At 39.4% G+C, this 19,276-nt stretch overlaps 1 protein-coding gene across 4 annotated transcripts in view; it reads right to left on the bottom strand.

The window, feature by feature from the left end:
• NFIA (nuclear factor I A) overlaps positions 1-19,276 on the bottom strand; it is a 407,074-nt gene that overhangs the window by 45,176 nt on the left and 342,622 nt on the right. For 2 of the 4 annotated variants that reach the window (XM_044430438.1, XM_044430440.1), the window contains exons 8-10: positions 16,883-17,061; positions 10,423-10,588; positions 3,796-3,887 (exon numbers count right to left, since the gene is read on the bottom strand). In XM_044430438.1, the coding sequence (XP_044286373.1) occupies positions 3,796-3,887; positions 10,423-10,588; positions 16,883-17,061 (437 nt within the window). The remainder of the gene's footprint in view (positions 1-3,795; positions 3,888-10,422; positions 10,589-16,882; positions 17,062-19,276) is intronic. The other 2 variants (XM_044430437.1, XM_044430439.1) reach the window with 2 other exon arrangements.

Below are 19,276 nucleotides of genomic sequence, written 5' to 3'. Positions count from 1 at the left end.
GGCCCCTACCACAAGTACAACTACTGTTAAGTTTGGAAGTTTTCCAATTTTCCAAGGGTTAACATACACAGATTAGTATGGGGCCCATGGGCAAGTGCCCATCAGGCCCATGCGTTAAGACAGCACTGCCTGTGAAAGTGGAAAAAATGCAAATATCTCTAGCCCTCCCCCCACTCCAAACTTGTCAGTGCCTCCACTTCAGAAGAAGGAAATGCCAGATAGATTTTCCTTTCCAGATGGGTAGGGTAGGTAGCCACGTGTTGGAGGCCGCCTCCTCTCCCTTTTGCTTCCTGTATGGTGACCCTCCCACTCCACCCTTTCATTTCCTCTGTATGGTAATAGCGATTTTCTGAAGTATTTTTTAATTAATAGGCTTTATGGCAGTTTATTTATAAGTACAGATTGTTCGTAACTCAGACATTTGTAACTGAAGGACTGCCTGTACATGCTATGGCCTTGAGTTTGCCCACTCAGGAAAGGTGTTATAGAGCAGGGGTGGCCAAACCGGTGGCCACATGCTGCTCTTCGAGTTTATTTTGTGGCTCACTGCTTACCACCTGGAGCACCCACGGGCGCCCATTTACTGCCTGCCACCTGCCGCCACTGCCTGCGGGCGCCCACTTGAGGCTCTCAAACAACTGCCATTTACTCTATGGGGCTTTTCCATTGATCAAGTCTGACCACCCCTGCTAGGGAGGAACTGAAGAGAGCATTCTTAAAATACATGAGTACTACTTTCTGTTATAAAGCAAAGTAAAAGCTTCCCCTCTATCTCCTAGCAGAGGAAGACAAAATACAGAAGAAAACTGTATATAACTCAATAATGCAGCCGTATCTTGAAAATTATGTACAGTTCAAAGTTGCCCTAGCTCAGACATGGAATAATGTGATGTTGAAAGGTGCAGGAAATGGCTCAGAAATTATGTGATTGAAACTAGGCAGGTTTTGCTGTAAGTATGGTTGGATGAGAATCAGAGCAGAAGCCTAATGCTCCCAACAAAGAAAGCCATTATTAAGTTGTATACTTCATATGTGTGTGTGTGTGTGTGAATAAAAAAGATTACAAGTTGGAAGTTTAGGGCTGCAGCCTCAAACATTTTAGCTCACAAAAGAAACTGTTAAGGGAAATAAATATTTCCCCTGTGTCAACAAAATAATGGTTCACTTCTCTCAGAAGCGTTAGGCTTCTGTGCAACTATTTGTTCACAATATGAACTGAATATCAGCATGGCCAAGTAGTTGTGTAAAGAGACCCAAAAAAGCTAGCCAGCAGTATTTGAAATGGGAAGGAGGCCTATATTATTTTCTTGTAATATAGTTATTTATATAAAGTATTTTTATGTCACTCCTCAGCCAAAAGAGCTCCTAAAACAGCTTTCACATAACCAACTATGTTTGATAATGTGACTTGTCTCATTCCATTCAGTTGCTGAACATTATTCTTGTGTAATCAAGTTTAGAAAGTACCACAAACCATTCTGCAGGAGGGCTGTGTGCATAAGGAACTTTCTGTGGGGATTTTTTTTTTTTATTACTGTACAAGTGTAAAAGCAGCTGCAACATAGAAGCTTGGTCGGATACTATATAATTTTCTCTGCATTGCAGAAATCTTGAATTTCAGAGCAAGCACTATAACATAAATTTCTGCCTCACCACAGATCCTTTGCTCAGTTTCCTCTAATTAATACTCGATTCACCAGGTTAGGACAGTCAAAGGGAACATCAATCCCTCACGCAAATGAAGCCTTAGGAACTGCTGCCTGAGCTACTTGCCTCAATTGACTGAAGATGCAGGAACAATTTAGCATTCCAGTCTAAGTATATTTAATCTATGTTATATTGACTTAGACTTATTTCTAAAGAAAGTAGGTTAAAACTTTAGACTATTCTTCACAACTCTTAAGACTGTTGTTGGAACTTTAACTATTATGTATATTATATTTATATCCTGCCTTTTTTACCTTTCCAGGAACTCAAGGCAGCTCATGTAATTCTCTTCCTCCTCTCAATCTGATCCACATAACAACCCTGTGAGGTAGGTTGGGCTGAGTGTCTGTTACTGGCTCAGTCACCCAGTTAGCTCCTCTCTGAGAGGATTATTTTTTGAAAATAGCAAAAACGGCTAGATCAGCAGGGGGCCACTTATTGTTAATGCTATTATAAAGGAATGCAGCTATTAATTTAAAGGATCAGTGAAATGTGCATGTTGGTGAGCCTATGACCTTCAGTTGCCAATGCTGTATCTACCTAAGGGATGAAGGGGACCAAGACTGTTCTCCTGAAGTATCATCTGGGCGTAAAGCACACACAGTGTTCAAAAATACATAGTGTCGTGTCCATGTGATCTCAGTGTACAAAACAGGTTATTATATACAGTGGTACCTTGAACGCCTCAGTTCATGACCAAATCGGTTCACGAACAAAAATTTCGGAAAAATTTTGCCTCCATTTGTGAACTCCGCATTGGGTGAAAATCACAATCGCGGCCATGTTCCCACACGAACATGATCGCGGCCATCTTCCCTGCTTGCAGTCGTAGACAGACCTGTGGTCATTTGGTGTGAAGCTTTTTTGTATATTTTTTAGCACATACAGTACTGTAATGTATTATTCAACAATAATATTGCATAATGACTCCAAAGAAAGTGCAGAGCAAGCATGGTGGTAAAAAGAAAGTGCAGAGCAGTAATGAAGGTGACCAGAACATGCAGATTTTTCGCCAAAATTGACCCTGCAGCTAAGAGACAAAGAAAAGAAGAGAGGAAACCCCTAAAGGAGATCTCCCCGATGTCCTTATGGAGCAGGACTCTCCCTCTGAACAATAACTCAGTAATCCGCCCCCCACCTAGGTTAGTGTTCTGTACTGTACTGTACTTTGTTACTTTGTTGTGCTTTGTTACTTTGCTTCAAATGTTTGTGATTAAAAAAGGTATTTACAGAATGGATTAACCTTATTTACATTGAACCTTATGGGCAAATTTGACTTGGTTCATGACCAAAATCGGTTCGCAACCATGTTCATAGGGGTCAGAATGGATTAACCTTATTTACATTGAACCTTATGGGGGAATTTGACTTGGTTCGCGACCAATTTGGGTCATGACCAGAATCGTGGAATGAATTAAGTTTGTGAACCCAGGTGCCACTGTACATTCTCAATTTCCCTTGTGAAAGGCCATGACTTGCAACAGAAGACTTTGAAAAACAAGGTTATAAAGCTGGAACAGGACATCTTTGGAGTCTGTGGACATATTTGGCAATGTTAGAAACTGTCCTGAGTGCCACCAGAAAATTGCTGCCATAGGTGTGGCTAGTCACCAAGGACAAATAAAACTTCCCAAAAGACTGAGTGTAAGGCTGAAAAGTTATACTCAGTCCCACAGTTTTCAGCACCACCAGTAGATTTCATAGCAATCCTAGCTGCTAGTAAAAACAAACAAACAAGCACTAAAGAAGTGCTATTGATTAAAAAATGTGGGAGAGGTAGGGCAGTGAGAAAGATTCCTAGGGGAACACTGGTCCTGCGGGCCTACATATCATGGCCTAACCGTGCTACAGAGGAAATAGGTATGTGTAATGAGATATATAAACATGATGAGCACTATTGTCACAAGACCTTTCCTAAACAAATATGAACAGACAAATGCTAGACTTGACATTTCACTTTTGTTACTCAGACCATGAGGATGAACTGACTGGTGGAAAGACGCAAGTCACTTGCCAAAGCAACACTAAGATACACCAAAGAGTTAACAAGTAGCATGGCATACAAAGCAGAAGTTGAAAGCTTCCCACCTGTGTCTGTTGAGGGATATTTACAAAGCTTGGATCCCGTGGTCCAACACTGACGAATCGGTTTGCAGGGGAGGTGCTGGGTGTCGAGTAGGCTGTGAAGGGAAGGGACACATGCGTTCAGGAAGCAGCACTAGATCACAGACAAACAACACCAAAAACAACACCGATCTCAGAGCCACCTAAACAAATGTTGAACACAGAAATGAGGCGATGTTGTAAGGTCAAGAATATGAATTGGGACTACTGGATTCTGACTGATGGAGAAATAAATATGAACATAATTAGGCAATACAAAACAGTCTTTCTTTCCAACACAAGCTGAGATGATGTTGTATATATGGAGGAAGGCACTCCAAGTTCATTTAAACTACTTTTGTCTTTCAGACAGTTCATTTCATACAACAGCTCACATGTAATAAGCTCTAGACTTGCAAGAACTGAACTCATTCTTAAGAACAAAGGTACTATCTTGAATAGGATTTTAAACTACATTTAATGTATGGTTCACATTCATTTGAGTGCCATCAGTTCTTTAGCACTTAAGTGCTATCAATTCATTTCAGAATTCAAGTTCCATGTTACAGGACTTAACAAATCCTGAATCACTGCACTACAGAGCTGATAAAGTAAAATGATCAACAAATAGAATGCAATTAAGTTCAGATGTGTGTGGCGAGTGGAAATTTATATAAATGAGTTGGCATTCTATAGGGCTACTGACCATGCTGCCGTGACTTGTGGCTTCCCCTTTGCAGAAGACTGAGGAGGAGGAAGCCACATACATTCCATGAATTCCATTTGTTATAACAGGAGAGCTATATAATAAAACCAGAGTCCTAAACTGGATTCGCTGCACTAGGCAGCGTAAATGGCTGCAAGGAGTGAACAGGCAGGTCATCTACCTCTTCCAAATCTTTCGTGGTTTGCACCAGCCAGAGCAGGCAGGCAGGGTACAGACATATTTCCTTTCATTATTGGAGGGCCAGTTCTATTTGTTGCCCTTCTGTCAGTTTAAACAAGAAGAAAAGTGTCTATATCACTTAGAGAATGGTGTTATGGAAAGGAAGCATTTAGGGGCCTTTCTGGAAAATGAAGGGTGTTTGAAATGAGCTCATGGGCTGCCCCTGTCTTCTCCTTGGAACCCTCCATTCTGGGTATTCAGTAGCTATATTGAATAGGTGGTAGGGGGGCATTTCTGCCCCATGGTAATTCTTTAGCTGGTGGTTCTAGGAGTTAGGATTGCTTTGAAAGTAATGCTTTTATTTTTGATCAGCATTCCTTTATTACCACTTTTCAGCCATCAAATTCAAATATTCAGTGCATTAACTAAGACTCAACTGAACATTTTCTACACACCTCAGTTCACAAAACATGAAGAATTCAGCAAGAACAAGTTTGTGTATGATATTGTTCAGGGTAATTATCAAGTGATAATGTGATTTACACATTCATAAACTGTGAAAGAAAACAAACAGATTTTGTTAAATCCTAAAGAAGTAGAAATAAATTCCAAGAAATGGAAAATCCTCCATTTGAAGAAGATTAGAACCTTGGTCATTATGCCAGCTTCTTACTAATAGAGTTGCTGATATTAGGAGGCTGATCCTACTCTCATCAAAGCAGCGGGCCAAGTATCAGAGGCAGCTAGTGAACTAATACAGTCTGATTAGAACTGTCAGTAGGCAGTAGTTGGGAAACTACATGAGTTTGTCTGAGGTTTTTGTCAGAGTACTACCAGGCAGATAGCCAACAGTTAATGCCCCTTTAAACAATGAATTTCAATGGAATTACTTTTTTTAAAGACCCCAACAATTAAGGCACATGATGTTCTATACGAGAAGTGGTTTGTGCATGATACCACTGATAGCTCCCACAGCTTATTGCAGGTAATATGATAAACTTCTGCCTAAGACCATTGAGTCTTTCTGCCAGTCACAACATAACACGCAAGGTTAGATAGACAAATAGATCTAGCAGAACACAACTTCCTACTCTTCCTTCCAGCTGCAGGAAATTGGAACTTTCCAGTTGTTGGATTCAAACTCATCATTCCTGATGTCAGGACATGCTGGGTGATGCTGGTGGGAGTCTAAGTCCAAGAACATCTGAAGGGTCATGCCTGGAGGTACATCTACCCAGCATCGGAAAAGCAAGGTGCCTTCTCTCAGCTGTGAGAGATGGCACAGCATTATCCACAATTCCATGCTAGTAGAACACAGTGCCATGATATCTTCTATAGCATGGGTCCTCAAGCTATGGCCTGCAGGCCGGATCTGGCCTACCATGCTGATTTATCTGGCCCGCCTCAGAGCTTTTCAACTTGCTTGAGGCAAATGACCTCCGAGTGAGTCCAAAAGCTTTTAGCCGGCACAGGTGTACTCAGTGGGGAGATGGCTGCAATCATGGACGCACTCGTGCAGGAAAGACAGGCGCAATCACTGTTGTGCTGAGAGGGGATGGCCGCGATCATGCTCAGGGGGGAGATGGCTGTGATAGCGCCCACCTTCCCTGCACGAACACACCTGTGATCGCACCAGTCTCCCCCACCCCGAGCACACCCGTAATCAGGCCAGTCTCTCCCCTCGAGTCTGGCACCCCAACAGTCTGAGGGACAGTGAACTGGCCCCCAGTTTAAAAAGTCTGAGGACCCCTGTTCTATAGAGTCAACTGCAATGAAGTTTTTCACAAGAGTACATGACAGCTAGCAGGGCTGGAGTTGGGATGGGCAATCCCCTCCAAATTCTTACTTGTAGTGTTCAAAATGCTTCATGAAGGATGGTTGTCAAGGATCCATAAGGTTTGTTTTAATACAAATTAAAAAACATTGCTATCTAGCTCCACATAGCAGAATAAGTTAACATATCAACTTTCAAAGTCTATTCTTAACTTATATCCCCAATTTCTAAATGTAAGCTGCAGTCATAACTATGCATGTCCAATCACATTAGCCCCTCCATCAAGAAAATATACATGAAAAACAAGAAGTTTTAGATGATATAGCCCTAACAAAGTAACCTCTTCAGCACCAGTTTACTTGAACAGACATTCAGTCCAAACTGAACGGACATATAAAACTGAATTTGGGCAGCAAAATCACAACCTTTCTGAAGGAAAATCGAGAAATAAAAACAATGCAGAGAAAGAAGTTAGACACTCCAATATCCTAGCACAAAACTGCTGGCAAGTGCCCATTGACCCACTGGCTCCTATATGCCATTCTAGTAATTTACATACCAGTAAGAGATAAAACTGAAAGAGTTACTTATTTTATAGTACTCCCAATGAATAGTGGTCTAAAGTAAGACATTTAATTATTATTTAAAGTTAGAGACCGTGTATACAAACCATGTATATTTTCCCTTCTAAGCTATGTGAGATAGTCAACAGATACACAGCAGAGGTTCCACCATGGTGCAAAAGAAATATATCAATTTTCTCTTTATATGAGACCTATGTTCTATACAACCCAACTTTCTTTATGTTATGCACAAGACAGAAAACAGTGGAAGAGCATCTATTTGATGCATGTACTATAACATCTGAGATAAAATTGGTTGCAACTCTGGGGTTAAACAATTCTAGTTAGTACAGCCAGGAACAGGTCCCCCCTACCCCCAAGACCTTCTAGAGTTTTGAACTGTCAGAGTGGACAATATTGACTTAGAAAATCCAACTTGTTATGAACAAGGTGAGAGCTATATGCAATTCCTTCAATATGATTTTTTTAAATTTTTTTGTGGCACGAAGGGCAGTCTTAAAATTCCTTACTTTTCTGAGAGACTTATTTACTCTCAAAGAAATGTAGAGTCAACAAGGATGAATGCTGGCAAAGCAGAATTCCATGCAGCAGTAATATAATGCATTGTGCAGTTTCTTCTTCTCAAAAAGAAAGATACTTACAAAGGCATAATATGAATAGCTACACTGTTCTGATATGACTGGTGCAACCATTTAAACCACTTCAGAAGTTCTAGTAAGATGCAAACAAGAAAAGATGACAGAAAACATCTGAAATACACAGTTTTGTACTGGAGCTATACTTTCTAACATAAAGCATGCTGTAAATGTTAGCAAATAGGCTTGTGACAGCAAAGTGATTCAAGAACTGAAGCCTACATAAAGGAAACGAAAGCTCAGCAGCATTTTATAGATGTGGAAGAGAATCATATTGTTCCAAGAGACAAGCAGTGTGTCTCTAGGAGAAACTCAAGTTTGATTATTTGCCACCAAAGCTCACTTGATTTTAATTTCCCCTCCTGCTTGATTCTGGTTTGTAGTTTTGGTAAATTCCTATCTGTAGGTTCCTGGATAAATACAGAGCTGCTAGTTTTCCTACTTCAGATTCCAAGAGACCCCAGGTTTGGAATTTGAAATGGACTACAGAATTCATCAATCTCAAAATCTCAGCTTTCATTTTTTAAATTAAGAATTGTAGCCTGTAACAGCTGTGGTAGAAGATTTCAAAATCTGCTTGATGAGAGTTTAAAGCAAGAAAAGGTAGCTAACAAGCAGCAGAATTTTGAGAGCTTGAGCTCTTGCCTCAATAGTTAGGACAAACAGAACAAGATTATGAACGATGTGACAATACGCTTAACTTATGCAGGTCATAGAAAATTATTTTTATTCATGCATAATCTGGGTTTTCTCGATGCAATATTTTTATTTTGTTTTATGTTTTCTATGCAAAGATGTTGATGTTATTATATTTTCCTCTTTTTTAACGCAGTGTACCAAATTCATAAAAAAACATCATAGTAGCACAATCTCATTACTTTTGCAAGCAGCTGGTTTACACCTATGGTTGGTCACAGGCAAATATAACCATATTTAAACCAGATAGTATGTACCTAGAGTTCTCCCACACAGACCAGTATGACAAGATCTGCTGCCCCGAGGCTTCGGCGAATGGGGTGGCATAGAAATGTTTTAATATAAATAAATAAATAAATAAATAAATAAATAAATAAATAAATAAATAAATAAGATCTTCCAGTTAGATAAGCTTTTACAACAAACCTAAACTAACATGACTCTCCTACTCCTGCTTGTTATCTCCATTTAAGCAAATCTCTTTACACCTATTGTTCATGTGTTATTGACACCACTCAGGAACAAAAATATCAATCAAGTCTGTGAAATATCATTAATCACACATTTGGCTCTAAGCACATTTGAGACCCAATATGCCACAAAGCACAGAACACCTGACTTCAAAAGATGAAGTCTTTCATATTGTTGTTCAACTGTAAACTCACTGACTGGTCATACACAACTCATTGTATTTGGGGAAGTTTCCAGACTCAGGTCTCTCTAGCAGTGCTTTTGCAGAATGAACAAGAAGTGGATCTGCAAGTAAGGGTCTAACACCGCAGCTAATCTTCACTGCAACCACAAAATCCTGCATCCAGACAACGAGGTTACAGGGGATAGGCATTACTGAGCCTCAGTGGAAGAACTTGGGCATGTTCATTCAGACGTAGGTTCTATTTTGTTTTTCTGACCCAATCTGATTTGTAGTCTTCAATCAAAGAAGGTTTATCCTGTGTAGCTTTAAGTTGCTCCTGATACTTTGCATGTTGGAACTGACCCTGCCTCCCATTTACAGTGCATCTTCTACACATCTCCTTGGAAGTAAGTATAACAGCAGTTAGTGGGTCTTGGTTCCAGGCAGATCTACAAGAGCTGGATCTACAAGGACAGTGAAGCCTGCTGTTGCTCTCCCAACAAAAAAATTAAGGGTCAGGAGTTAGGTACAGAGCCTGTATTCCCAAGAGTCTGTAGGTACCTCTCCTATTCTGAGACAGAGAGAGGATCTGGGGTGTGGTCAGATGAGTCCGTAATTATCAGTGAGAGGAAATTGGTAGTCGAAGGTCATTTTGGACCAATGTGGCTGAAAATATTTATTCCAAACACTGGCCCCTATGGGTGGGCTAGCAGAATCCTTGGAATAGTATTGTCCTTTTACATCATCATTAAGCTCCACAGCACAGGAAGGCTTTGCTCTGTGACTGAACCAAAGGCTCCTGAAAAGGAAAGCTGAACTGCTGTGAAGTGGGAAGACCTGGCAGCTCCAGCACATGCTGGCTCCAAGCTTCCAACATTCCTCCTGCACAAGCAGCCACACAACTGGAAGTTCTGTTCCACAGATTTATCTCAGACTTCACATACCACCATCTTTCCTTGCAGGAAACAGCAGACAGGAGGTGATTATGTCACAAAATACAAGAAAAGGATAAACACAGTTTAGCATGTCATGTGGAAGCCCCAATAACCTTCGGGATATGGGTTACTATCCGTTGCTCAATCCTGATCCTTGTAAGGTTTGATGAATTTCTGTTAGCAGGAATTCCAATAGGTGATGCTCATGCCTAGATCTCTACTGCAAGGTAACTAGAAGAAAATTTATATCTGACAAAATGTGATTTGAGGAGTCTTTCCTGATTTTGATGCAAAACTAATCAATCCTAGATTTTTGGTGTTTTCATGGTTTCTGCAGCTGTGATGTGCAAAATAGGTGAGATTATTGGCTGGACTATTTTTGTTGCATTTCTGCTCCATGGTACAGGAATAGCCGATAAAGCTGCAAATATGCACCAGCCCTTTGCTGCCCATTTACAGTGTACTTACTTGGTGAAGTGGGAGAGCTGGCACCTCCATCTGTCGACGTGGTGGGAGGCTTTGTGTCTGGCACTGGCAGAGGCACAGGCCTGGCCATTGGTGGCGGAGGTGGTGGTGGCAACATTGGAGTAGGAAGGAATGGATTGTGCACCTTGCCTTGGCTGCTGCCATTGGGCTGCCAAATACATAAGGAAAGTTAACTGTTAAATGCCTCTGGGAATAAGAGAGTGGTATAAACACTTATGGTATAACCCTGTAATTGCTCAATGCTAAACAGAAACACACACACACACAGGGGGAGAGAGAGAGAGAGAGAGAGAGAGAGGGTGCGCTGAAGATAAATTAAATCTACAGGTATCCAGACTTCCCTCCTATGAACAGACCAGAGGTAATATAACTGGATTTTTCTATCTCCCCTTCCCTTTGCAGCTCCTTGAAAATGTATTCCTGGAGGTTGTGAGAGTCACGGAGAGTAGTGCAGAACGTAGCACAGGGAGCTGCAAAAAGAAAGGATACTTGGTGGAAATCACTCCCTCTGTTACTCTGATGAAGGAACAACAGTTCAAAAAACAGGAGCAACATCTTTAGTTATTTATGCAGATTTGTGGATGAGTGCTGCTGGGGAGCTTGGTCTGAATGGTGCTGCTGCAGCCATATGCTGCTTGAGGGATGCTGAGTGCAGCTGGTTGGCCATTGTGTGAACAGAACGCTGGACTGGCTGAAACCTTGGCCTGATCCAGCAGGGCTCTTCTTATGTTCTCCCACAAGATATCTCACATTCTAAAATACAAATAATCCCATGAAGTTCATTATAATGTAGAATATACATCACAGTCCGTACTAAATTATTCCAAGGCTACAGGCCTATGCTAGGTTAGACAGAAAAACAATGGCTGGGGCAAGGTGGAAGATTTTGGGCTTTGTTTTTGTACACGTCAAGCCTTGCACCTTGATGTACTTCTGTATTGTTTATCTAGCAGTTAGTTTATGTGGAAGAGTAGAACCTAAAACCACTCTTAACATTCTGTTTCAAAAGCATAAGAAATAAATAAGTCAATTAAAATGTAGCACATAATAATGTAATTCTAGAAGCTCTGTGATTCAGAAAAATTCTCATTTTTTTCCTTTTCATTTCCTTCCTGGCCAAACTGAGGGAAAGGTCAATACAGAACTTCAGGAAAAGTCTATGCATACAGCATACCTTCAGTAAAAGTATGCTTTTGCTGTTAATTCTATTGTTCACTGGGACCTTGGGCATGCCTGTAAAGGCTGCAGCAGTCACTACACAGAATTCTAAAATGAACTGAATTTAAATCACTTAGGGCATAATCCTATGCACATTTAGGCAGAAAAAAGTCTGACATTCCCAGGATGTCCCAACCAGCAGTTAGCAGAATGGATCCTGAGAACTGTAGGAGGGTTTTGTCTGTCAAAACATGCATAGCATTATACACTTAGTCTACAATTTTCAAACCACTTTACTCACAAGAGCTAAAGTCTGGGCTGAAAAGTACAGTATTATTTTATACACTCTGCATTACTAAGATAGGGATTTAAATGGCTGGAAAAATGAAGCAGGTACTTGGCATTTTTAGAAGAAATCAAGTCTCAGGATTCATTTTGAATTCCCATTGTTCATTCTCATAGGCATTATATAGAGTTCTAATGTTTTTAGAATTCTTCTAGAACTTTTGATCTGCTTTGTTTAAAGTATTTAGTGCTACATGATGGTACAAACATTTAGTTGATCAGCTGAATGCAGAACAATTTGTGAATGAACCAGGTACTTTTAACTGAAAATATTCCAAATAGTATTTTGTTAATTTTTGTAAATTAAAAGCACAAAAATAAAACACTTATTTTCAAATGCAGAAAATACACATAGTTGAGAATGTTTAGGCTCAGGATTCTGAAGAATGCTATTTTCAAAAGGTGGCTGATACTGGAAAAAAGAAACATTGATTCATCTGAGAAGTCTTGCTAACTTCAAGGGATGCAGTTACTCATGGGTTTTGCAAGACTATTGTGTGTTCAGAAATAAGTCACAAAATTTTAAGTTCAGACAATACTTATATTGTTAAGTGCTTACGGAAGGGACAGATTCAGCATAATAGAAGATCATGTTTGACTACTTGAATCCACTGGCTATTTTTAACATTGGTCAGACTGAAGATTCTCATTTCATATGAGAATTTAGAATGTAGCATTACTATTGCTCATAAGCTTCATGAATTTTATATATGAAAGGGAAAGACACACTACCAGATGTTTGTTCCTGTTCTGCTGAACTGTGATTGTTAATGTACAGTTAGTGGATCCATTACAATTGTGGATCCAACTGTGGACTTCAGTCGAAAAGCAGTATACAAATCTATTAAATAAATGCATCAGGGTAAATATAATAACTTTGAACTTGGAATAAATTATCTGTGAGCATAACTTGTTCTTTTGATGTAGATATCTTATTTTTCTTACATATTTCTTCTTATAATTGGGCCTCTTTGTTCTTACTGCATTTAATGTTTATCAGTTTATAACAGCGCACACAATTCAGGATAAGCTAAGCAAGAAAAAAACCCCCTGCATTAATATCGCAACAGCACATACATTTTAAAGCACACTATGGATACTATTTAAAATGTCTAATTGCTAGACATACAGAATCAGAAATACGTTGGATCAGATCCAAAAGCTGTTTTGTACCTTGCATTAGAGAGAAGTGTGTGAAAAGGGAAATAATAGTGCAATCCTAAGCAAGTCTATTCAGAAGTTCTACTAAGTCCAATGGGACTTACTCTCTAATAAATGTGCTGTGTAAATCCAGATTTCATTCAACTTATGCCTGATCTTGAAGAATCTATTGCATAAGCAGAAGGATGAGAACTGCCACAGAAACTACCTATTATTTCTATAACAGAAATAAACTGAGGAGGAACAGTAGCTAATGGCTACTTTTCTGCTTGTGATTCTTTGGATTCAACTCTGGACTAAAGCCTGACAAGAATGTATTTTTTAAAAGGAACAGGTAACAATTTGAGTGCTAAAAACTACCATATACTGGGAGAACAATCCATAGCAGAAATGTAAAGGCTAAAAACAAGTATAGCAATCATTACTCTTCAATTAAGTGCCTTACCATTTGCAAGATACCAAGCATTATTGTAGATAAGGTTGCATACAGAGTTAATCATTTCTGCATACAAATGGAATGTTATTCCAATAACCTGAAGATAATTATTAAGTTTATTTAAGAAAAACAACAACCTGAGATTGCCTAACCAAAAACTTGGAACACTCTTTAATTTGTCAGAGATAAGGAAAACTAGATAACAGCTCTTAGGAATAACAAACTATAAGAAACTGTACTTTTATCTTCTTGAGTTCAAGTACCGGTCAACTTAATCTAAAGTGCCATAAGAAATCATTAAAAAATATTAAGTGAATGTGGCTGATCTGAAACAGCTGTTTCTTACTCTTCTTTCTAACAAAATAATTAATAAAAATTATAAGGTCTCTGTATTTTGTTAACCTTGGAAGTACTGGGGTCAGAAACACAAATTCGAATAATAATTTTTGGGAATGGCTGGTGAAAGTCTTGCTAAGGATGAATTAGAAGTTGAGATCACACATAAGGGTCTAACACTAACTTTAAGGCTGGAAACTCAGTCAACCAACCAGTCAAATATTGTCAGTTTGGCTACCAAACGACTGCCTATTGTTTGACCATGATCAAATATTTCATGAAGTAAAGAATGACTTTATGTAAGTGAAAGCAGGAGTAAGCAATCTTTTTCTGATGGCAGGAATAAGCAATCTTTTTCAATCCCTGAACATGTTAGGGGCATATATGCACATGTCCCTCATTTTAGGACTGGCATTCACTGCCTGGAAAATATGAGGGCTTCACATTTCCAGTCTTGCTCATTTCAGGCACATGCTCAGTTTTTTCATGCTGAACATGTGTTGAAGTGCTGCTATCTCTAAATAGGATTGAAAGGCAATGTCTAGGCAAAGGAAAATAGAGGAAGCATCTAGTCATTAATCAGAGTGGTATACATCAGAAGAACACAGAGGCTACTCAACAGTGTCTCTGCTTCATACAGGTCTTGTTCCAAAGCAGTGATAAACCCCATTAGAGAGCCTTGAGCTCATGCACATCTTCTTCTTGCCTGGTGCAACCACAAGATTCATACCCTTTGTTTGTACTCTTAATTAATCATAGCTAATCTCTGGCCTAACAGCTGTTTTACCTCCTTGCCAGGCAAAAAGTATTGTCTCTTATCAGCTTCTGAGGAGAAATACACAATTTTCCCTGCTTAGTGAAGGAGCCTCCCTCAGCATTGGGGTGGGGGCGGGGTTGTATTTCCAATCAGCAATAGATCATACATCAGCCTTTTCCCTCGGTCTGGTGCTGAGAGAAGGGAAAGGGCTTAATATTGCCACAGATCACAAATAAGCCTTCAGCCCTGCCCATCTCTGAGAAAGTCCACCACTGGGCAGGGAAAATGCATCCCTAGCTGATCTACATGGGTCAGCTGAGAAAGGAGGGCCTGGGATGGAATGTGTGTGAGCAGGGTGGGGGAGTATGATCTGGCTCATGTAATCACTCGAACTCCCCCCCCCCACCCCAACTTATTTAAGCCACCATGTTCTGGCAGCCATTGAGAATATTCAACTGTTTGCCAGAAAATGGGTTTGAAAATGAGGGTTGGGCATATGCCAGCAGTGCCTCTACCCACTTTGGTAACTGGCCACTCTCTCAGGTTGCTGATGGTATATGACCCCTAATGTCTCAGTTCTTGTCCAGAAATGGTATCCACACATTAAGATTAGCATCAATGCCCCTGGCGGGTAATAGGGGCAGGCCATTCTCAGTGAGGGAGTAGCTCATACATAGGATCTCAAGCTCATACATAGGATCATAGCTGGCTTAAACACACATACACAACCTCTTGCAGACATATTGGTTTCTGCATTTGGGGTTAAACTACATACTGCTACTGCTAATAGTATGTGTATGTTTCTGTGTTTCACTGATATTTCTAAGTAAATGTCCTTGTAATATTGTAAGTCACCTTGTGAAGACAGAGACTCCCCAAAGTCAAAGGAGTGTTTCAAATACATAATAAATTGTGGTCAAATCCTAATCCTAACAATACCTAAATTAAAATGAAAGGAAAAACTCCAGCCCTCCTCATAGCTGCAGTGGATCAGGGGAAACGCACAAGCCTGGACCTCATTCTGATAAAGCTAAAACAAAGCTTATGTTATATCTGAATGAGGCCCAGATGTTTTATACAGTGAAATCTTCTAGACTGAAGACAGTCATTTTTGCAAATATTATATTTCTGTCTGTTGATAATATACTCATAAATTAATGGTTTGTATATACCTGACCAATATTTAACAGCAGATGTCCAATATTTGACTGGTTAATTGACTAAATTCCTACCCCTCCATTTTGATTGGTTGAATAACTACCAAGCTTTAATAAGATGTACACAAGCTTTGGGGGTTTGTAAACCATTTCCCAATGGTTTACAAAACTATCACAGAATCACTTGAGAACTGGGGCCTACATACCAGTAGACTCCACTCATGTGATCCATTCACCTTTGTTGGAACATAAGCCAGTCAGTGCTAGAGAGTATTAAAGTTTTGCCCTGAGGTACAGGTGATGGAGGGTACATAAATGCAAGACGTATCTTTATATTCCACTGTACATGTACCCTTCACACCACAGCCATGTATGGACTTACCTGGAGTTGTCAGTTTGTGACAGCTGGACTCCATGTTCCTGTGTGTCCATCTGTCACAGTGCACAAAATGAACTTATATAAAGTGATTGGATGGACCTCTGGTGGCAATTCTGTACTTGGCAAGTAGGACATCGGGATCTGACTATTTTGTCTGCCCTATTGTAAAATGCTAACACTACACATTAGGCATTTAGACCTAGAATGGGCTTGCATGTCTTCAGAATACTCCCCCAGCATGTCAGTGTATCTCCTCCAACTCCTTTATGGGAAATGCATTCTAGCTGTACCCTGCTCCATTTTTTTCAGAACCATAGGCCATGAAATAGCATTGACCAGCATTGCTTCTGGGAGCTGTTACTGGCATAATAGCCTGTCCTGATTCAGAGTCTTATATATGATAAGATATTGTACCTAGAAACTAATGCTAGTTATTTAAATGGCATTAAAGCTGCTTTTACATCTGACTCAAAATCAGCAATATTTTAGCATGCAAAACCAATAGCATCAGCCAGTCACCATAAAACAACTTTAATATAGCATTAAGCTAACTCTACCCATCATCAGCTGGTTTTGACTGAATCACACCCTAGAGTCAGTTTGTTTTTTGGAACAGACAATAACTGAGGCCTTATTTTTATCAGTATGAAAAATCCCATGGTTATTTGACATCAGAATAAAAACATCTGAAGAAATAGAAATGGCTTCCTTACATTTAGGAACCCCACCTGTCCAGCCTGCTGACCAGCGTCGGGGCAGACAAGTTGGACAAACTCTTTCAAAGTCTCCTGAGGATGATAGCGGATTGCTGGGTGAGAGAAGTATGGCCCAGGCTGTTGAATGATGGGTGATGTTGGAAAATGAAGAGTCGATGGTGTTGCATGTGGACTTGCTATAGGAAAGAAAACAGAATATGTTATAAAGAGTACGTTTTTGGATTTGGATGAACATAGTTCAAATGTATTGCACCTCTAATTATTTTAAAGATACCCTTTGCTGGGAAAAAAAATCTCCTATATGTATACATCCCAAGTTAGGCAACAAATATTCTATGTATCATTCTTCATAGTACATCAAGTCATATTGAATTCTATAGCACATCAAGTATAGGAGCAGAGCTTAAATGCAGCCAGATTTTAAAATGTCTTTTCTGCATTTTTAGTGGTCATCATTTATAAAGGAGCCAGCAGTCCTTGGTAAAAGTGACAACTATTCATTACCTTAAGAGCCTTTCTAATGAATCCAGCAATAAAAAATGTATTTGGGAGATTACAGTTGATTTAATTGACATTCTGCATAATTCTGGTTTGCACATTGGGACCAGTTTTATTTTGAGCTATAAATGGGCAATAACGTAATGATGGTACTCTTGCAGTCTTTGTTTATACTGCTTTTTCAGCTCAGTGGAAGAATCCTATTTTTGAATTAATTTGCTTTCATGTAAACCAACATTTACATTTTTTTTCTTTTATAAGTGAGAAATGAATATTAAACATGCCTCCAGATAAATTTTAGGAATGCTGCTTTGAGGAGTCCAGGATAGGTAATTCACACATGCCAGAAAGTCACAAGTGAAGACTACAAGAGGAAAGCAATGCTATTTTAAATACCCCAAGACAAAGAAAAGAATGTGTATAAATCCTTATGCACATATCCAAAGTATATATGAGTACTTATACCCATATATACTTTGATGGGTATAAGTCATGTCATCTGTTTGTTCGGCGCAAATAGTTAAATATTTTTAAAGTCCTAGTTGTGCAATGGAATGGCATAACATGGCTACATTTGTTCCACAAGAATTTGGTCATAATAACAATTAGTGTTTACATTACTATTTCCCTAATTGACTGATGTGCTTTACATATGTTTATCTAAGTATCGGCATATATGTCATCAGCATGTGCAGGAGCCTAGAAATATCCTCCTCATGAAAGCATCACCATGCTGCCACTGTATTTTGCAGCACAGCATGCTGTGTTGTTTTTGCTTCTTGTGTGGAGAACTTCCAACTAAATAATATTTCCAGCAATAGCTGGTGGCACTGTACTAGCCATTACACTATACTAGTGTGGATAAGTCCATCATGAAAAAGTCAATTAATACGATGGAAGTAATCTCTAAGCTACTTTTCAATAACCCCTACAACAACCCTACAAGTAGGCCAGTTATGAATATGGCTTGCACAATCCAAATATGCTACTATGCCTTATTTAAATCATAGTGCTTGCAGGGCATGAATTCTATAATCAGTACCTGGGTACAGCTTATGTTATCCAAACCTAGGTGACATGGCTTGGTGGAGGGCAAACCAACCCTTCAATAAACTATGAGCTGTTATTTTTCCCTCCAACAAACTATGCTTCCTGGCTTCACTTTAATTTAAATACATTATTTTGTTCACATGAAGCAGCCTAGTATCTCCACCCTGGGAAGGGGACTGAGGCTAAGAGCTAGTAGCTTGCCTAAGGGCATTTAGCAGAATTTCGGTATGCACCTTATATTCCTTCAAGGTGAATGCAGTCAGCTTTCTGTGTTGGCAAGGTAACCCATTCTTTCATAATCAGTGGCAGGAGACTAGGTCTCAGGGAATCTGGGGACCTGATCACTCAGCATGGAGCTCACTGGGTGGCTTTGGGCCCATCACAGGCTCTCAAACCAACTTATATCACAAGATTGTGAGGATAAGATTGTGAGAATTATGTAAGCTGCCTTGAGTTCTTTTAAATGCAACAAGGAGGGATATAAATATGGTTAATAATAATAATAATGACAATGACCAAATACATAGAGAAAGTGGTACTATGGCATACTAAAGCATAATGATAAAGATGAAACTTCTGTTCTGTCTTTAGTTAGCGTCTAAGTGAGAAGAAAGGTATGACAGCCATTTTAGGCAATTCATGCAACCATATTTAAGATGACATTCCACAACTCAGGGCTACTGTATGAATTAAGGCTACTCTCTGAACAATAATACTACCATTTGAATTCTGAGGAAATGTAACATTTTCAAAAGGACAGCAATCACTTGCTAAAGGATTCCACGGAACAAATTCAAATGCAATATAAGTTCATGGTATCTAGAAAGTCTAATACGTTTCTGT

This window comes from Varanus komodoensis, unplaced genomic scaffold (assembly GCF_004798865.1).
Source record: "Varanus komodoensis strain SLA01 unplaced genomic scaffold, ASM479886v1 scaffold20_1, whole genome shotgun sequence".
In the NCBI taxonomy this organism is placed as follows: domain Eukaryota; kingdom Metazoa; phylum Chordata; class Lepidosauria; order Squamata; family Varanidae; genus Varanus; species Varanus komodoensis.
This window is presented reverse-complemented; position numbering and strand designations above follow the sequence as displayed.